Below are 19,173 nucleotides of genomic sequence, written 5' to 3' on the forward strand. Positions count from 1 at the left end.
ACCAAATATTTTTGTTACAATAAGATTTTAGAGCTAATATTTAGATCTTTTTAGTGGCCTTAAATATAAAAGATAGTTAAAGACTTTTTACAACCATGTAATATTTGTTCAAGTTCTAAAACTCCTTGTCATCAACCTTATAGACTTCTTTAGCCATTACTTATTCTAGAATAACCATAGTTTTCTGCTTCTATGGATTTTATTATGGATATTTTAGTTTCAGATTTGTATGATTTTATATTTGTGATAGTAGATTATTTTATTAAGATAATATATTTTGTACTATGTACAAAATCAATTATAAATAAAAAAATAGCTAAGATTTTTCTTGACAATGTCTATTACTATCATAGATTGTTTAAGGATATTATATTAAATAAATAGACTCAATTTGTATCAAGATTTTAAAAAACCTTTTTTTAAGATTCTAAAAGTGGATATAAAGCTTTTTTTTGCTTTTCATCTTAAAATTGATAGGCAAATAAAATAAGTGAATTAAATTTTAGAATAATATTTGAGGTATACCATCAATCATCATTAAGATGATTGGATAATTATTTTACCATTAATAGAATTTATATATAATAATTCAATATATTTTTTAATAAATATATTTTTTTAGTAATTATGGTTATCATCCATGACTTGATACTTTTGACTTTTCAAAACTTAATAATCTTATGGTAGAAGATTTGATAAATTATTTGTTAAAGCTACATATAATAATGAAGGCATAGTTAAAAGAAGCTCAAGAATGACAAAAGAATGACAAAAGAACAATGCTCAAGAACGACAAAAGAACAACAAAAAAAAATATATTGAAGAATAATAAAAGAACAATATGGATGTTTATTATAAGAAATAATCACATTTAATTGTATGTGACTACTTCATAACAATATTAAGACTATTCATCCTTGTGACAAGTTGAACTATTACAGGCTTGGATCTTTTTCTATTTGTAAAAAAATGAATCATGTTGTTTATTGATTATATCTATCAAAGTTTATAAAGATCCATTATATATTCTATATGTTTCTTCTTGAGCCACATAAGATAATGAATGTCTCAAGAAGAAAATAAATACCACCTCCACTTATAAAAATAAATAATAATCAAGAATTCGAGATGGAAGAAGTATTATTTTCAAAGCGACACCAAAATATATTAAAATATCTTATTCATTGGCAAAGATATGATATTAATGAATGCACATGGGAGCCGATAAAAAAATTTACAAATGCAGCAAAGAAAATTGAAACTTTTTATCAATGACATCAATCAAAATCAAGATGAAGAATAGTAAGACATGTGAAAGTTAATCATTTCTCCTCATAGAATTCATTCTTAGAAAAAGTAGTAATGTCACAAACATACATATTTACTCTAATAAATACCTATTGGATTAAGTAGAAGTAAATAAAAATAAATCAAATTCATAATATCTCTTAAAAAAACTTTGCAAAAGCTTCATAGATGCCACTTTCACTTTATTTATGTTTGTAGTTAATTGATAGGCTAGTAACTTAATCAAAAAATTAACCATATAGCACATATGTTGATAGCGTATAAAGTAAGCTAACTATTGAATAATTTAAAGATATTTTAGAATAAATAAAGATTAAAGAATTCTATAGGACTAATAATATAAAATCTTTCTTTAAAAAAATACTATAATATTAATTAAATACTTAAAATATTATTTTATAATTTTGACTATTAAGATTATTTTTAAATAAGCTCTAAATTTTTAATATCTAATATATATCTTATTTTTAAAAGTATAGTATGCTTAATGTGCTCGTAATTATATTTGATCTTAAACATGTAGTTGTTGTGGTTTTAAAAGAATAATTAATATTTATCATATATAGCATCTTTTTCTTATAGTACAAGGTAAGAACATCTTGAAAAGGCATATGACACATTTTATTATTTTTAAGACACAAATTATAATAAAGACATTATTTAATATACTTAGCAATAATTAAGTCACATTCTTAGATAAAATACTCAAGGTTCTTATCGTCAATAAAAAATAATGATACAAAATGGTTATATCTAATTTAAAATAAAATACTCTATTTGTCCTTTTTTTTAATATATATTAAATAATGAGTTCTTTATAATATAATTTAGTAAAAATATTAGTTTCATTTAGTTGGCCAAAAAGCCTTTATATTAAAGATAAAGAATAAAAATTCTCAATGGTTAATTTTTTGAGTCTTTAATAATTTATATTCTAAAGAATCTTTTATCTTCTTTACAAAAATAATTTATAGATTTGTAGTAGAGTTTTAATGTTAAATAAAAAAATATATAAGATTTCTGTCGATTTATTCTTTTAGAACTATAAGTTTATTATACAACAAGTTGTAAATTGGTCCAAAATATAATTGAACTTCTTAAAGGTTGATAGTAAAATCATGAAGTATATGTTTTTATAATATATTAGCATTTTTCTTCTATATTATTTTTTAATATTTTTATATTATTTTAAGATTGTATTGCAATCTGTATTTGAATAAGGACTTGGTATTGCATAAATGAAATATAGATAATCTAACTCATGCATATAAAAGTTTTAACTTTTTATAATTCATTTTTTATATATATTTGCTTAAATAAGATAAGAAGAAATTCAAGACTATACAATACTTACTATATTTAAAGATTTTATAGACATGATCTTTATTATTAGCATAAATTTCTTTCTAATATTATAAGAAATTTAAAATATCTAATATCAAATTTGTACATCTTTTAAATTTGATTGTATTTTTTAATTCATAGAAGTATTTGAAAGAAAAGTATAAAAGTATTAAGGTACTAATATATAACTTTTAGATTGCAACTCAAAAAAATAATTTTTACAATATATATATATATATATATATATATATTGCTACAAGACTATCAAATCTATAAGCAAGTACAATTCAAAATAATAATTATTTAACTCAATTAGGTATTATTTAGAATATGTAATAAATATTATTTATAAAACTTTATAAATTTATTAATTTAATTAAATAAAAATTATTATAATTAAACTTAAATTTTAAAATTTTAAAAAATTACTACAAAATTTAATTCGGATTTTTTTTGTCAAAAAAATTAATTAAGAAAAAAAAAGTTATTTATTATAAACAAACCTGATGATTTTAGTATAAGTAAGAAATACACATTATCAATAATTTTAGATTAATACTTCAAAAATTTGTAACTTTTTAATAATATTTTATCAAAGTATTTATTATCATTCAACACATGAAAGATTAAGCATCAAATAATAATATTGCTTAAATATTTATATCAAAGATGACTTGAGCATTTTAATTACAATAAAACCGTCCATAAAATGATCATGTCCCTTATTAATAACATTAATTTTATTTGTAAATACATGTTTATATATATATATATATATAATTATGTGTATATATATATATATATATATACACAGAATTGAGTCAGATCAAATAATATTATTTTGTACATAAATTTGGTATGTTTTCTATGTTCTATAAAAATAAAATAAAAATAAACAACTATCTTTTAAATGATTAATCTTTCTTGCAGAAATATTACATAAAATTATGTTACACAACATTGTTATAATAACATTATTTGTTTTATTCTATAACATGCAACATTTAACGGTTTTAAATTATGACTAATTTACATGTAGGGTGATGTAGATCAAACTCTTTTGTATTAGCACCTAAATAAATCTATAAGCAACGATTTATAAGTTGGTGCACATATTTAAACTCCACAATTCACAATAAATACTTTGTAACTGTATTTGGTGTTAATGCGTAATTTTTAAGAAATATGATATGTGATGTATGTTGGTGCAAATATAACATATTTCTTCTACAGAAACCTACACACACATTCAAACCTACTCACAACATTTTAATGCTTTCTTGTAGAACTCCAAAATGTTACTGTTTGTTTGTTTGTTTGTTTGTTTTTATATTGATACATGCGTTATGCGTCACCCATTCTTTTATCTGTCGAAACAAAGCAAGTCCAACTTTGTCAACTAAAAGTCAAATACCTTGTATGGGCTTCGACCACATGGTTGTCTTCGTCCTCTTCATCGTCGTCGTGATGCTCGTGCTCGCCCGCCACTGTGACCTAGAAGTCATTCGGAACACCACAGCACAGTCACAGCGTCTGTCAGATCGCGCGGTGTCGTTGGTGTGTGCATTAGAACAAAAACAAACAAACGAAGAAAGAAGAAGAAGAAAGAAAGAGGAGGGAGAAGAAGAAGTAGATTAGAAAAGAAAAAAAAAAAAAAACAAATGAGAAGGGCGGGGAGGGCGGGGCTTTCCAATCTGGTCTGGAGCAGTTCCCGAGTGAGATCGGCACCAGTCCTGCTGCACCTGCTCCTCCACCTGCGTCCTCATCACATCTGAGAATGGAAGCTACATCAATCCACTCTCTGTTGTCTGTAAGACATCAACGACTGCCATTTCCTTCGTCTTTTGTCGTTTTTCTGTTGTCTTGTGTTCCACGGTCGCCGTCGTCGTCATCGCCATCATCATCGCTGTCGGTGTCTACATCAAAGCTCTGCAAGCGTTTAGCACACTTCTAGGGCGTTTCTGTGTCTGCTTGCCCCACTCAACTCACTCACAGGTCTTCACAAAAAAAAAAAACAAAATAGAAATTTATCATTATCGCAGACGTATTTCTAGTTCATATTTATACTTGCATCGAAAAACAAACAAAACAAACAGTGCTGTAATGGTGAATTTCGCATACCTCATTGCAATCAATAAAACTGAAAACCTCCAAGTATTTGTTAAGTCATTCTTCAAGCGTTCCGATCTTTGAACAACGAGTTGTGCTAACAGAGTCAACAACACCGTGGTAGAGGAATAAATGTAAACAATGAGGAGAAGGACTAACATTTTCATGCTTCAGCGGATATCCGTATTTTCTCTATTAAAATTATTGTTCTAAAGACAAGTTTAAGGTCATTTGTGGAGCCGTATTCACCGGAAAGTGAGAGTGCATGTGACAATATTTTTGTATAATTATGTAGAAAAGCGAAAGGAAAAAAGCGAAAAAAGGGAAGGACTTCTATCAACACGATTGAGCATTAATAAGAGGGACTGCGATTGCAGTGAACAAAATTTGTATTGGAAGGGAACGAAGTAGGGGAACAAGGTGGGACTGTCAGTTGCATCATTAGGGGAACCAGTAATACGTCCAGGGTTGCTTAATGGGCACTTTCTGGTTCCCATGCAACTGACCGAGTTCCCATCCCAAGAGGACCAGGAGGACTGACGTAGTGGGCTCAATAACAGATCCATTCCCCCTGCATTCACATCCCTGGGAGGGTTTTCCCGTCTGTTACAAGTAATCTGCGTCACTGAAATCATCCAACTCTGAGATTGCTCCAGAGTTTGTACTTATGATTAGGGTTTTGAGATCTAGTTGAACTCTTTTAATAATATATTTATGATCGAATATCTCATCTATTATATAAAATGGTTTAAGACATCGATTGCAGTGCTCGACAACATTCATTTCTACTAGTGTATGTTTATAAATTATATATATATATATATATATACATAGAATCCAAAGAAATCTAGGTTCAAAGCATGCAATTTTGTGATTTTCAATGTGCTTTGCATTGCACTCCTTTGGAATGTATTATATATATATATATATCTTGGTTTAGACACAAGCAATCTATTAAGATTTTGCAGAAGAATTTTATCACAAGGATTTCCAAGAAATTCCATCTGAACATTCACCATTGAGTGTAAGATTTTTGTCAGTTGTTTTTGTTTATTTAATTTTATAATCTGAAATATATGATTTTTTTTTTATATATAGATCTTTTGTTTTCATTCAAATAACCACAAGTACATCCTTGAGTAGAACTAAAACGGGTGCAAGTGTCTATGTATATGCATATATATATATATATATAAATACATCTACTTCTTAAGGTACTAAGCAACTAGTTTTTGAGCTGTCAATAAGAAGTCAATCTTTCCCCTGTTTTCCATGCAAATAAAAACAAATACCGAACATTCTGTAAAATTAACGAGTTGACAATGAATTAACAACAAAACAAAACAAACAAGATAAAGAAGAAGAAGACCATGTTTCAATCACAGAAATAGAAAATTGTTGCGTGCAAACCCTTTCTCGGGACTTTCCTGGGGCACGAAACCTAAATTAACTTACGATATGTATTGGAATAGTTTGCTAGGTAGAACGAGGCATGAATGGGCTATAAAAACAAAGAGGTTTCTGTAGCAAAACACGAGGCATGAATAGAGGAATGAAGTGGAAACAAAAACCCTAATGATAGAAATTGAGGAGAGGCACCTCTGGCCGTTAGGAGTCTTGGGAAAAGGACATAAGAAAAGAGAGGTGCCAGCTTGGCAGGCTGTAAATGGTGCAACCCCTCCACATTCTCGCCTGGAAATGCTGCTGGAATCGAATTGCGAATCAGTTGGGAGCTAAATTTAGAAACTGTTCACGAATTTAGGGTTTGGAGACCCGGGCAAGGGGGGGAGCCGGGTGGATTTTACCCGGCATTCCATTTGCTCAACCCCTTTAGCAATGCCCTCTTGTGCCGGGTCATATCTAAATCCCGCTACTTCACACATATGGCCCTGTTCACACATAAGTTCCACTGTTCACCATGGTCAAACCCAGTTGACCAACGCAAGCCCATTGCGTTGTCATGTTCTAATCTGTTCGTAAAAAGCTACTATTTTTAAAAAAAAACGCACGCAAAAAAGTAAAAAGTAAAAAGTTGGTTCATTCTGTGGTAAAGACATCTTGAAAACATTTATTTCTTACTAGTGAGTTTTGAATGAATAACTACTCTGAGCTGGTTGAGTATTATACTATTACCCTTTGTAAGTTTATAAAGATCTGTATTGGATTTGATTCCTTACAAATAGATAGGCGTGGGTTTTGTTTTGAAATGTGCACTTGCATGATTTTTATTGTGTGATGATTGGTCTTTAATGGTCTACATGTATAGGAAACAAAAGAGTTCATTGGAAGGTAGATCTAGTTATTTTGAAACAATTTCAAGAGATTTCATGTTTCCCCAAATGTGAGGCCACTTTTTTCTTGCATTGTATTATGTGCATGTATTCTTCTCCTTTCTTTGAAGCCACATGTTGAATGTGGTTGTTGTGACTGGAATATGACTTGATACCTGCACATTTGGTAATGTATTTGAGCAAAAACCTCCATTAGTTACAAACAAAAAAAATGGGTACTCAAAATACTGAAGATACTTAAATTTTTCAAATAAAAAAACATATATTTTTTTTATATTGCAAGGCACAATGTTCTATCACCAATAATTCACCTCCCTCCCCCCAATGTTCGGTGGGATTTTGTTCCTACAGTGAAAATAAAAGAGAGAGCGAGGAAGGTAAATAAGGGTAGGAATGAGAGTAACAAACAATGAGACGAATTACACCACACTGATGAATGAAGAGCAGAAAATGAAGAGATTAACATGGATGATTATATTACATGAAACACAAGGGTAGTGGGTCCACATAAGAATTATACCAACAACACCAAATCATTCGGCATGCATTTGTCATTCTCAATTTCGACTTTATTAAGCCCTATGACCGCTTGCTTGTGCATAGGGAGCACACTACCGTGTTGATTTGAAATAGGGGACAGTTGTGATTTGAAATGTTGGGAAATAACAAAAAGCAAATAAGAATTGAAATGTTATCACCTTTGCATGCGTGTACACAAGCAGAAGAGACAACATACAGTCGACTCTGTCGACGGAGATGGGTGCCCGAGGACCCGAATCCCGCTGCCGCGGCAATGCACGACGGTTCCTTTTAGAGACAAACTCTTCTTCTTCCTCCACCGAGGCACGCTCCCCGAGCGACTCCAGAAGCCTCATGATGAGCGCCGATCATCTGTGCATTCAGGATTCGTCTTTTGGTTGCCTCTGTACAATAGATTTGTCAGCGTTGAGGAGCGCCTCATGTGTTCGTGATGATTACAGGGATTAACTTTCACATTTTATTTTATTTTTTAGTGTGAAAATTCCCCTTTAGGCGAGTGGTCCGTGTTTTCTGGGGTTGTATTCGTTGCTTGTATTCGCAACTGTATTGTCAGACAGGGTCTGGTAAGGAGCTTGATTCGTGTAAACAGAATGTGGTGGAACAGGATGGGTAGAATGATGAGAGATGAAGAAGTGAGAACTTCAGAAGAAACGGTGTCGTGGCTTATATTTCGTATAAGCGCTAGGGATGAGCAGTAGCTAGGCTGTCGCGACTACGTTGGACAGTGTGTTGGGCAATCGAGAGCTTGTATTGGAAAAGAGCTAAAGTTGTTTCAAGTTTGGTAGTTGTCTGCAGTCTAGTAGACTTCAATTTGAGAGAAAGCGCGTACTTCGAGGAGGTAAGAGGCTACCCTCTGTTTTGCCGTCATTTCGTTGACCGCGACGTCGTTGCATTTGGGATGGCGTTTTTGGGTTTTTCTGGACGCGGGGTTCGACAGTGAGGAAAATTTGTTGCACTTGTTCGAATGGGAGTTATTGTGACGGATTGGTGCCCTTGGCTATTCTGTCGTGGAGCTCCTATCGCACTAGATTGTTACAGTTGGAAGGTGGGATGAGTTTTAGTCGATTTGCGACGACGTGCCTAGATTTGACTTCGTAGCCTTTCACCTTCCTGGCGACAAGTGGGCCTTGCAATGTTCTTCCATGTATGTGTTCTATTTGTAAGCACCCCCGCGTGAAAGTTAAGTTAGACGATGTCTAATAGTTGAGCCGCACCACATTTTTTGACTGCGTTGCTTGTGATCGTCTATAAAAGTTTCTAAAGCCTTGAAGTGCGAACTCGAATGTGACGATCGTCATATTTGCAAAAACTTCCCGGCACAGCAAAGCAAGTTATTTTGCTGTTCTTCTCTAGTCCGTTGAAAAGGCTATCGGTTGTGTTTCTACTGGCGAGAGTTCTGCAATGAACCATAAGGACGGCGTTCTCCTCCTTAGTTCTTCATGCCATTTTATTAGCATCTTGTTCTTTTAGTTGACCTTCTCGATAGTGGAAGATAAGCGAGTCTCAGTCGCTGGATTATTAATGCGAAGCATCCTATGCAGGTATGGAGCAGTAATTTGGAATAGCTAGAACTTGCCATTTACTGCCTTCAGGGGTGTTAGACTTAGGGCTGCTTTTATGCGCATGGTTTTCAGTGTTGACTACATGGAGTTGATTGTCATTTTCCGGCCTCCGGCAGGATGTCACAGGCTCTAGGAGTCTTCTTTCGTTGTTGATGGCGGAACCGGAGATCTCCGTGAAATGCTCTGGAGAGGCCGTGGATGCATCGAGCGTCTTGGTGAGTCAAGAGCAAAGAGATATTCTGTGCCAGAACTCGAGCGTTGCATTTTCAAGCTCAGAGGAACTAGGGGAGTCGAATAGGGCATATGAAATCAGAGAGAAGGAACTGTTAGGATCTAGGTTCAGCGATAGTAACAATGAAAAGATCCGTGGAAATAAACATCACAACAAGGTGACAGACAAGGCTTCAGAGAACGGGAATTTCAACTCTTTCCCAGAGGATACGAAGAGTGACACTGTACAGGACCTAAGGATTGGTGGTTGGGGAAACCGAGGACAGCATTCGAATGAAGCCTTGCAAGATCATTACAATGAATTAGTTCCATCCACAAGCCTTGACAAGCCTGAAAATCTTGAGAATGTCTTCGGGCAAGTTGCTGAACGATTGGTTACGACTACATCATCGGGGGAGAGAAAGGATGTCGATCAAATAGTGTCAAGTTTCCTCTTGAAGCAGTTGAGGAGCTTAGCTGCAAAAGAAAGAGATTTAGAAGCCAGGTTGAGCCAAGAGGCAATTGAACATGTCGTAGAGAAAGTGGAGGGTGAGGTTGAACTTGAACATGTAATCAACGAAATGTGGTTCAGTATGCGTGCTGACGAGGAAGAACGGGAAATGGAACGAAGGGAGAGGGATTTTGAGATGGAAAGACGTGAGGTACAGCTTGAAGATGAAGTCGGAATATTGCAGGGGAAGGTTCGTCGTCTGGAAGATGAGCTACGGCTCAGTCATACTGAGAAGGGCTTTGCTCTGCTGAAAAAACAGGATGAGATGGATGATGTGATCCAGAGAATGCTTGGGGAAAAAGAAAGGCTGGACGCTGCAGCAGTTGGAGATAGTTCTGCACCAAATGGATCGGAGCTGGTGACTGCCTCTCCAAATCAGCGTCCCGGAGCTAGTCCACAGAAGGCTGTCTTTCTTGCCTTTGAGGATATGCTTAAGGAGACTGATGAACGGGCTAAGCAAGATCGACACGCCATTGAATCGACTCTGCACGCGAAAGCGGATTTGGAGAATATTTTTCAGCACGAACAAAGGAGGTCGCTCGAGAAAGAACGACAACTGGAAAGCAGGTTGCTTGCAATGGAGAAGGAGGTAAGCAGGGTCTCGGGTGTACTGAGAGAAGCTGAGTTGGCCTTATCGGTTGAGCAAGCTAGGCGGAGAGAAGCACATTTGGAAGTAGAACACGTGCTTGGAACGTGGAAGGAGGAAAAAAAGATTAGAGGGGAATACGAGGAGAAGGCGAAGAGGCTGTTGTCCTTTCTGATGAGCATTAAGGATAAGTTAACTTCTGGCGAGGATGGTGAGGATGATGCCAAGAGCAGGCTAGCATCTGTTTCGAAGGACGTGGACAAGGAACTGCAAAGGATGAGTTCCAAAAGATTCAGTACGAAAAGGTCTAAGCTACTTGAAAGCGAGCAGTCCTCAAGGTGGAAGATGCAGCGCGATGCTGCAATAGCAGAGAGAGATAACCTAGAAGAGAAGCTTAATTTGCACTTGAGAAGGGCAAGGGATAGAGAATCAGAGATTGAAGCAATGTGGATGGAGAGAGAGAAAAACTTAGTTACAAAATGTAGTCATCTGGAGGCTGCCATTCTTCAATGGGAATCGAGGTATAAGAAGAGAGACATTGAAGCGATGCAAGAGAGGAGACTCTCGGAAATAGAGCTGGAGGCACATCGCAAGAAGTGGACTGATGAGCTTACTGGTTGGGAAGCGTTCGTCCTGCAGCGGGAGCAATGGGTTGAGGAGCAGGTTACGAAGTGGACTTCTTTACTTGATGCCAAAGACCAAGAATTAGGTTCTCTCAAAAAGGAACTAGAACAAGTGGAGACTTCACTAAAAAATGCCAAACATGAGTTAGAGAATTTGCCTCAACACGTTCATGATCATCAAAAACAGATGCTAGAGAATTCTTCTCAGACCAATATATCATGTGAGAGTTGTAAATCAGGAAGAAGTTTAGAAGAAAGTGAAGGGGATAACTACCAGAGTATTGAGAAGTTTGTTCACGAGATTGATGCGCCGGAGGATGTGGACGATGCCAAACCAGACCTTGGGACAGACATTGTGGAGGATTTTAAACTTGAAAAGGAGGAACTTGAGAAAAAATTGTCTAGTACCTTATCGCTGATGGAAGAGTTGCAGAATGATTTTCAGAAAAAAATGGAGCAGTTTGAAGCAGAGAAAAAGGCTCTGGAGGTTGAATTATCATCCAAGACTTCTGAAGTAGAGGATTTGGTATCTCAGCTCAACTCAAGAGATCGTCAAATGGAGGCTATCATGCAGAAGTTTAGGGATGAAGTAGTGAGCATAGATAGAGAAGTTGAGAAGGAGCGGAAGGAAAGAGAAGAAGTGATGGAAATGCATTTTGTGGGAAAACGCCGCCTTGTTGCAGAGATTCGTGAGAAAGAAGAAAGTTGGCAAAATGATCTGGAGGCAATCACGCAAGAGTTGCTTGAATCGAGGGAGTGGGCCAAGAAGAAAGAAGAGGATATTGTTGTCTTAAAGAATGATTTGGAAGCACTTGATGAGCAGAAGAGGACTGAGGAACAGAGATTGACCAAAAGGATACATTCTTTGTTAGATGAAAAAGATGGCTTGACGGCTGCACTTGAGCGAGAACAGAAGGCTCGGGAATTTTCCGAGACTGAATATCAGAAACTGGAAGAAGAGCATGTCATTCTTCTTGAGGAATTGAACGCTCAGCGGCAGAGGAGTTTGACAGAGCCAAAGTTGGGGGATGCTATCTGCTGGGGTAATGCTGATCTTCAAGCAGCTGTAGATCGGGTGTCCAATGTGGACAAACAAATTGCAGAAGCCATGACTGCGATTGAGAGCCTAAGAGAAGAGCTGGACACCAAGGAAAAGCAACTTGTACAGGCTAAGATTGACAAAGAAGCCGAATGGGAGAAACGTCGAGTTGCTCTGACTCAAGAGCATAAAGACATGTTAGATATGCGGGAACACCAATGGCAGCAGAGATGGATGCGTAGGGAGCAAGAGCTCCTTTCTACGAATGAGGAGATACTTCAACAACTGGTCGATCAACGCGGAGAAAATTCTGTAACGCAAGGAATCCTAAGAGAACTAGAATGGTCAATTAAGCATGGCGACATGGATATCAAAGCTAAAGTAGTTGACATACCTAAGAAGGAAGGAATGGTTAAGGTACACACATCGCACTTGGAAGAGGTAGACCAGTATATTCTGGATCTTCAAACGAAATTGGAGGAATCGGAAAAGAAACGAAAAAGTGCTGAGATTGCTGCATCCGTCCGAGAGTTAAAAAGAGCAGCTAGCCTTGATGTAGCTCTCATCCAAGGAGACAGGGATGAGAGGCTGTTGCCGAACATTGTCAGACATGATGGACATCTCGCGTCCCATCTTTCTTTAGAAAATGGAAATGAGGGCTTGCGAATACGCACTAGATCTTCCACTGGAGAGAGAAGTGGGCGAAGTAGTTTCTCTAGTATCAGGGAGATGCAGCCTAACTCTTCTTGGGAGCTTGAAAATTCTAGCAGGTATGTTCCTCCATGAGTCTGTAAATGTGTTTTACTGTCTTGATGCATTTGATTTAACGAAAAGCAGAGTATAAAACAGAAGTTGAATCTGCTGGGACGGGTTTCGTGTCTCTGAACTAGTAGTTGGATGGGTTGATTACTTTCCGCTTTATGACTCATAGATTTGTGCCTTCCTTTTAACCTCTGCAATTATTTTTATAGTTTCCCCACCCCTACACAAGAATGGTGTCTGCCACCTCTTCTTGTATGTTGGGTTAGTATGTAGACGCATGTACGTATGTGTGTCTCTACTTCTCTAGTTGTTTTTAACAACGATGGTTTTGATGAGGTGCAGTATCGGGCGTCATGGTGGCAACGTTAGCTCTAGTACTTGGCATGGTCAGCCTCGAGATGACTACCCCTTCTCGATTTTGCCCCCGGTATCACCTGGACGACGGCAGCAAAAGTGGATGGTCGATGCTGCTTGGTTGGAGAATGTTCGCAAGGTACTCTTAAAACTAAGAAAACAATTCAAACAACCTGCGGTGGGATCTTGTTCAGCAGAGACTTTCGGAGCTGTTCCTAGTATCGAAGTCCTGCTATCCCTGTTCTCTTGTCATGGCAGTTTGCGTATAGATTTTTCTTTTGTGTAGTGGTCGTCATGATAATTTAACTGAAAAGTTTAGATGTATGTATTAGCTTAAATGATAAGGGAAGGCTGCAAACGGTTGAATAGCGCTATTGAAGCTAATTTATTACTGAGGAGGAATTCACCTTAACACAGTGAATAGCTCTGATTTTGTTAAGAGTAACGACTGAATTTCCAATTTTAAGAGTGAATACTTAACTCACACTGATTGAAGTTGGTGTTTTGTATCAGGAGCAAACTTTCTTAAGGCATCAACTCGAGATAGAACGGCAACGGGCTTGTTCACTTAGTCAGGTAGGCATCACGTATCTACATGTGTAGGAATGCCTTGTGTTCCTTACTTGACAGACTGTGACTTATTTGTAAGGAAATGCGAAGCTTGTCTACTTGTTAGCCTAGTTGAAAGATCGCATCGGAATTATGGGAGCACGGCTGAGTTGCAATTTTATGAAAGCGATAAAAAAAAACTCCATGGTCAGGTTGAAAAATCCTCTGTGTTGGCAGGTTGAGTCGGAGAACAAGTTGATGGAGGCAGCAGTTGTTCGGGCTGTGGAGGAGAAGCATGAGATCGAATCTCAAGTCCTGGGTTTACAACAAGAGGTACACTGTTCTCGATATAATTATCTTTTACTCTCCCCGTCTGCATGCGCATTTGTTAAGAATTCTTCCGAGAAAAGCATCTTTCAAGCATTAGTTTTCTATTCCCAAAACTTCCAAAGGTAAGTCGAAGGATATTTCAATGGTCTGAAATATTACTTCGCAGTCCTTGTTGAGAAAACCTATCCCACTGGGTGTTTGAACAATAACACGCAATCCTGAATACTGGTCTTGTAAAGTTTTTAGAAAAGTCGAAAAGAGGAAATGAATCTGTAATAATGTCACAGGCATGAAGTGTTGCTGAGCTTTGGTGATGTTGTGAATGTATCTTGTATTCATTCTGCTTACGGAACAATATTTTATGAAGTGAAATGGAGCTTGTAATGGCTACATTTATTTCTGACGCTCTTTCTTAGCTTTAAGATTTGCAATATTTACCTTGTGATCTAAGTTTTACTGTTTGCAGTTATCTTTCCCCTTTACTCCGCGATGGCCCACCCAGCTAAGTTGTGGAATACTTACTCAGTAGTTGTGGGGAACAGGTTGTTTTATTGCAGAAGATGCTGGCTGCGAGGTCCGGGACGTCTCGTTGATTATATCCAAAGTTTGAAATGTACCATGTCAGATGATTAGCTGCAACTTTTGTACAACATTTTCACAGATATGGAGGACGAATCACATTCAACCCGTGGGGCTTATGTTTGCTCACAATTGTGATGAAGGTGAACTAGTCACACTGAAAGTTGACTCTTGTAATTTACAAGCATGTCTGATTTTGTATCATACATGCACACTGACACCTAGAAATTGGCGAAGTACCCGCAGCTGCCTCTCTTTTTTCTTAGACTAACTCTGTGAACCTGAAGAGATTATTTTGGTCACCATGATGTGGCCACTGTACTTGCCCATCAAAGCAGTGAACTTACAGATTGATATTTTAACCTCTTGTACCATGTATCTATCACTTATGAAATTTTCTCGCAGAGAGGAAACCTTTAACTCGTTGTGTATTTCAGATGCTTGTTACATGTTTGCCACTGAGTTACATAGAGTATCTGTGGGGGAAGATTAGCGAAATGCCGCGAGTATGTGGAAGTTTGCCCTTAGCACGTTCAGTTAGGCAGAGGAATAGGTTCTGCACTAACGTGGTGTTTGTGTCAACGTTTAACAGTTTGTAAGGGCTTTCGTAGATCTATTTTCAGGTTGTAGCTGGGATCCTCACAAGTCCAAACAAAATTATGAGACTCCCTGCCCCTAGTTCCATACAGACCGAAGTTGAATGATAGAAAAAAGGAAGTGAGAACAGGAACTAGCAGCAGCTGGAAGTAACTATAACGTGCTGAATTTCTGTACTTAATTGTCATGGATTTGAATTTTCGCTCTTACCACCATCTTAGTTGTTCCACTTCTCATCCAACCTTCCCAGTTGCCTGATTAGAACATTAATCCCAATTTAGAAGTTTCAAGTTTAATATCTAAGGAAGGTCCCACAACTGTGTGCTAGATGCGGTTCAGTGAAATTAGACTTATGGCTATGCAGTTCCGCTGATTGACAACTGATTGTTCCAATTTATCTTTTGGATGTGTGACTCATAAAGCATACCGATGAGTTTCATTCTCAAGCTTTGGAGTCCCAAAAGAAAAGGAGCATATTTGATGAGTTTCTACTGTTAGAGATTCAGTATTTCCTAAACCAGTAGATTACAAGTGGAAGTGAAAAAGTTTGGAATGCGAAGGAACATACCAGGTTTCGGCAACTTTCTGAAGCCGCCTCAGCAGGTGGTTGGGAACGAACGCAACCTCTGGCCGCCTTTCAGGGGACAAACTAACGAAGTTATTCCCACGAACCAGCTCACCTGAGAAAGCTGAGAACATTCATGCGGGACGCCGTGGATGTTTCTGTTGTTCCAAGCACCACCCACTTCATGCGACTTTGAAATGGCTGCCACAGCTTCAAGTGGGGCAGGCTAGTTTCAAGCTTCCGGAGACCAAGTCGCCAGGGTCCATGCCTTGCAAGCCGGCAAGGTGGAGGTCCGACAGTGAACTGGCCGGCTGGTCCAGAGGCGAAAAGTGTTTTCCTAACTTGGTTATTCCCCTCGCGCTCCTTTCGAATGGCGTACACGATTCACACCGATCCTACGGTGATAACTCTCCCACCTGCCCATGCAAGTTCCGGGGGGATCCACCCACACCCTCGTCACATCCAACCAACGCCCTCGCACTTGCAGTGCGGTTCCCACGCAAATTCCCGAGTTCGATCCATCGTGAATCACTGCTGCCTCGGACCACATGACGCGTTCGTCAGCTGCGAAAACTCCGCCATTTCGCATTCTCTTCATGATCGCACACTGCTGAGGAAGTGATTGTCGCAGGGGGGGGGGGGGGGTTATGGAGCGTGGTGCCAGCTCCACAACCTGGGTGGCCAATCTGCGTGGGACCCAGTTGTACAAAGGAGGTTAACTAGTCGTGCCTGCTCCGAAGTTCGCGTCTACACCGTGGGATCTGACGACTGTTGTTTCTTCACGAAATGGCATCGGAGAGTCTATCCTCGTCAGCGTCTGCCTCGGTAATCCCCAAACAGATGCTTTTCAACATTTCAGTATAATCCTTGATTATAAACATATTGACGATTTTGCTTTCGCAATATCTTCAATGTCGAAATTCAGCAAAACCTGCACAGTGAGCATTACTGTAGAAAGTATGAATATAAAATGATTAATAATTTTGTAGATTTTTTGGGAAATTGAGTATGCATGCAGCCGTAATATCAAACACAAAATATAGTGGAATAAAAGCAACGAAGAATGTAGTGATAAGATCAAAAAAAGAGAAAAATGAGTATGTTAAACTGTGAGTAAGATGAAATGGTCGGTTAACGCTGAAAACGTGTCTAATACCAATTTGTTAAAAATCGTCCATGCTCGAACATGGAGGTCCAGCCAGACCAGGAGAGATTTGCTAAACATAGTCCACTTATCCAGAATCTCCACCACCAACTTGGCTCCAGCGTTCGCTTAGGTGTTTCTACTCGATACAGCATTACATGAGCGTATTTCATACGGTATTTATGTTCGGCTCCTGCAGCCGAGCGGCGACAAAGCGCCCACGACGACATCGCCTCGGTGGTGCCGCCGTTCCACCCTCCACAAAATCAGATTTTGCTCTCACGTTGGTGCGATCGGAGGTGATAGCAGATCACACCTTCGACAACACCTCTCTCCGAACGAATTAATCCAAACAGGATCCCTCAGACGGGAATTGGGGAAAAAAATTAAATAATTCCACAAATTTCTTTGTCGTTTCAGCATTACCACAAAAACCCATAAATATGACAGCACAATTTTCGTCGTGACTTCACTTTAATGTAGCTCCGCTGTGGTGTCGAGAAAGTTCGAATTCACCCACGTTCCGCAACCAAGCTCAACTAAGCTCTGTTTCTCCACTAGGAAAAGTAATAATATTAATATTAATAATAAGCGGTTCAGGAAGCACTTCGGCGCAAGTGATTGGCTTGAGATTTTAGTTTTAATGTTCTGATCCACGACTAAAAGCCTTATCGGAATGGCCACGAAAGCCCCAATGTTACGCAAATCGGCCCTTGTGTAGTTGGCAGCGCCAAGATGGGCTCGCCAAGGCAAGAGATTTCCAGCGATTGGGAATCACCGCGATTCAGTGGTCCCAAGGGGCCGCACACCGACCCCCGATCCAACTTTTGTGAACAGAAAAAAAAAAACCAAAATAAAAGTGGACCCCGTTCACACCGCACGAGAGAGACAGAGAGCTGCTGACGCAGGCAGGGTAGGGAGCACGTTCCAATGCCTCGCTGTCTGGGACCCACTTTGGCACCATCCACGTCGCCACCAACCACCTACTGTTCCAGGGGTTCGACCACTCGCCACCCTCCACTTGTGCGCCCTCCACTCTAATCTCAATGCTGCTCCCTATTCACACGCGCGATTTTGAGGCTTGCTGGGGCCTGTTGTCCACGTCAAAAGGTGGTCTTTTGGCGACTTCGAATGGGATGTCGTGGAAGTCCACGTCAGGAGTTCCCGGGAACTCGTCACGGGGATTTCCTTGGATAGTCTAGTCCACGTCACGACTTAATTTTTGAAAACTTTGGTTGAAAACAACAGTTGACTCTAGTTGTATACATACATTCTTCTTATTGAAGATGATATTTACAAGTATCAACATGATACAAAACATGATATTTACAAGTATTAACATGATACAAAACATGATATTTACAAGTATTAACATGATACAAAACATGATATTTACAAGTATTAACATGATACAAAACATGATATTTACAAGTATAATCAAGTTACATGAAAACACATAAACATGATATGAATAGGGGAATGTTAAATAGACCCAAGTCTTTACTAAATCGACCCACCCATCCTAACCATCATGGAAGAAGAAAGAAAAAAATTAAATTAAATTAAAGAAATTAAAAAAAATCTAGATTTTTTTCTCCACTATTGGATTTGCAACCAATAAAAACCAAACCAGCTTTATCATGATTACCATATTCTTCATCAAAGGTGGGTCTATTTAGTAAAAGCATGTGTCTATTTAATATTCTTCTATAAATATGATATTTACTAGTATAAAAATGTTGAATACATTTGCCAAACGAAATCCGTGCCCTTATACAACTATCTTTGGCATTGCCATCTATTCATTCCCTTGTTTATCCATGTTTGGTTAATGAGAAGGCTTCTTTATGACTTTTATCTTATACCTAAGTTGTTTTATATAATAGATGATATTTACAAGTAAACATATGTTGCATATATAACATCTCCTTTCTATATCTTGGTGAAAAATGATGAGTGTCATTCTAATAATACAAAGATGAATGATCTTTACACCCCATGTTGTTTTGAGATTTGTGTTTAAAAGTCTTTGAAGTTGCTCAAATTTTATTTTATGTTATTTTTTGTATTTTTTATATATAAATATGAAAATTTAATGAATAAATGATTTTGTGCATGACAATCTAGTTGAATAAATATCCACAACTTAAAATCATTGCAATGAAGAAGA

At 37.7% G+C, this 19,173-nt stretch overlaps 1 protein-coding gene and 3 long non-coding RNA genes across 6 annotated transcripts; 2 read left to right on the forward strand and 2 right to left on the reverse strand.

Annotated features, from left to right (window-relative positions):
• Nucleotides 1–3,792: 3,792 nt before the first annotated feature.
• LOC141044567 (uncharacterized) lies at nucleotides 3,793–5,118 on the reverse strand. Its single transcript, XR_012216166.2, has 2 exons — nucleotides 4,774–5,118; nucleotides 3,793–4,568 (listed from the first exon to the last, which is right to left on the reverse strand). It is a non-coding gene; the product is annotated as an uncharacterized LOC141044567 (long non-coding RNA).
• A 67-nt stretch (nucleotides 5,119–5,185) lies between these two features.
• On the forward strand, nucleotides 5,186–7,242 carry LOC141044568 (uncharacterized). Its single transcript, XR_012216168.2, has 3 exons — nucleotides 5,186–5,554; nucleotides 5,730–5,785; nucleotides 6,234–7,242. It is a non-coding gene; the product is annotated as an uncharacterized LOC141044568 (long non-coding RNA).
• A 647-nt stretch (nucleotides 7,243–7,889) lies between these two features.
• On the forward strand, nucleotides 7,890–15,117 carry LOC112273331 (uncharacterized). Of its 3 annotated transcripts, none has more exons than XM_024501972.3 (6): nucleotides 7,890–9,133; nucleotides 9,271–12,893; nucleotides 13,228–13,378; nucleotides 13,753–13,815; nucleotides 14,026–14,121; nucleotides 14,661–15,117. In XM_024501972.3, the coding sequence occupies exons 1-6, from the start codon at nucleotides 9,128–9,130 to the stop codon at nucleotides 14,709–14,711; spliced, it is 3,990 nt and encodes a 1,329-aa protein (XP_024357740.1). In that variant the 5' UTR covers nucleotides 7,890–9,127; the 3' UTR covers nucleotides 14,712–15,117. The 3 variants fall into 3 exon arrangements, with proteins under 3 accessions (XP_024357740.1, XP_073385583.1, XP_024357741.1); XM_073529482.2 differs by having other exon boundaries at nucleotides 7,890–8,430; nucleotides 9,134–12,893; XM_024501973.3 differs by having other exon boundaries at nucleotides 7,890–8,430.
• Nucleotides 15,118–15,444: 327 nt separating this feature from the next.
• On the reverse strand, nucleotides 15,445–15,993 carry LOC149987297 (uncharacterized). The gene is made up of 2 exons (XR_016498844.1): nucleotides 15,863–15,993; nucleotides 15,445–15,548 (listed from the first exon to the last, which is right to left on the reverse strand). It is a non-coding gene; the product is annotated as an uncharacterized LOC149987297 (long non-coding RNA).
• Between the last annotated feature and the right edge of the window lie 3,180 nt (nucleotides 15,994–19,173).

The sequence above is a fragment of the Physcomitrium patens genome, chromosome 20 (assembly GCF_059467195.1).
Source record: "Physcomitrium patens ecotype Gransden chromosome 20, ASM5946719v1, whole genome shotgun sequence".
NCBI classification, from domain to species: domain Eukaryota; kingdom Viridiplantae; phylum Streptophyta; class Bryopsida; order Funariales; family Funariaceae; genus Physcomitrium; species Physcomitrium patens.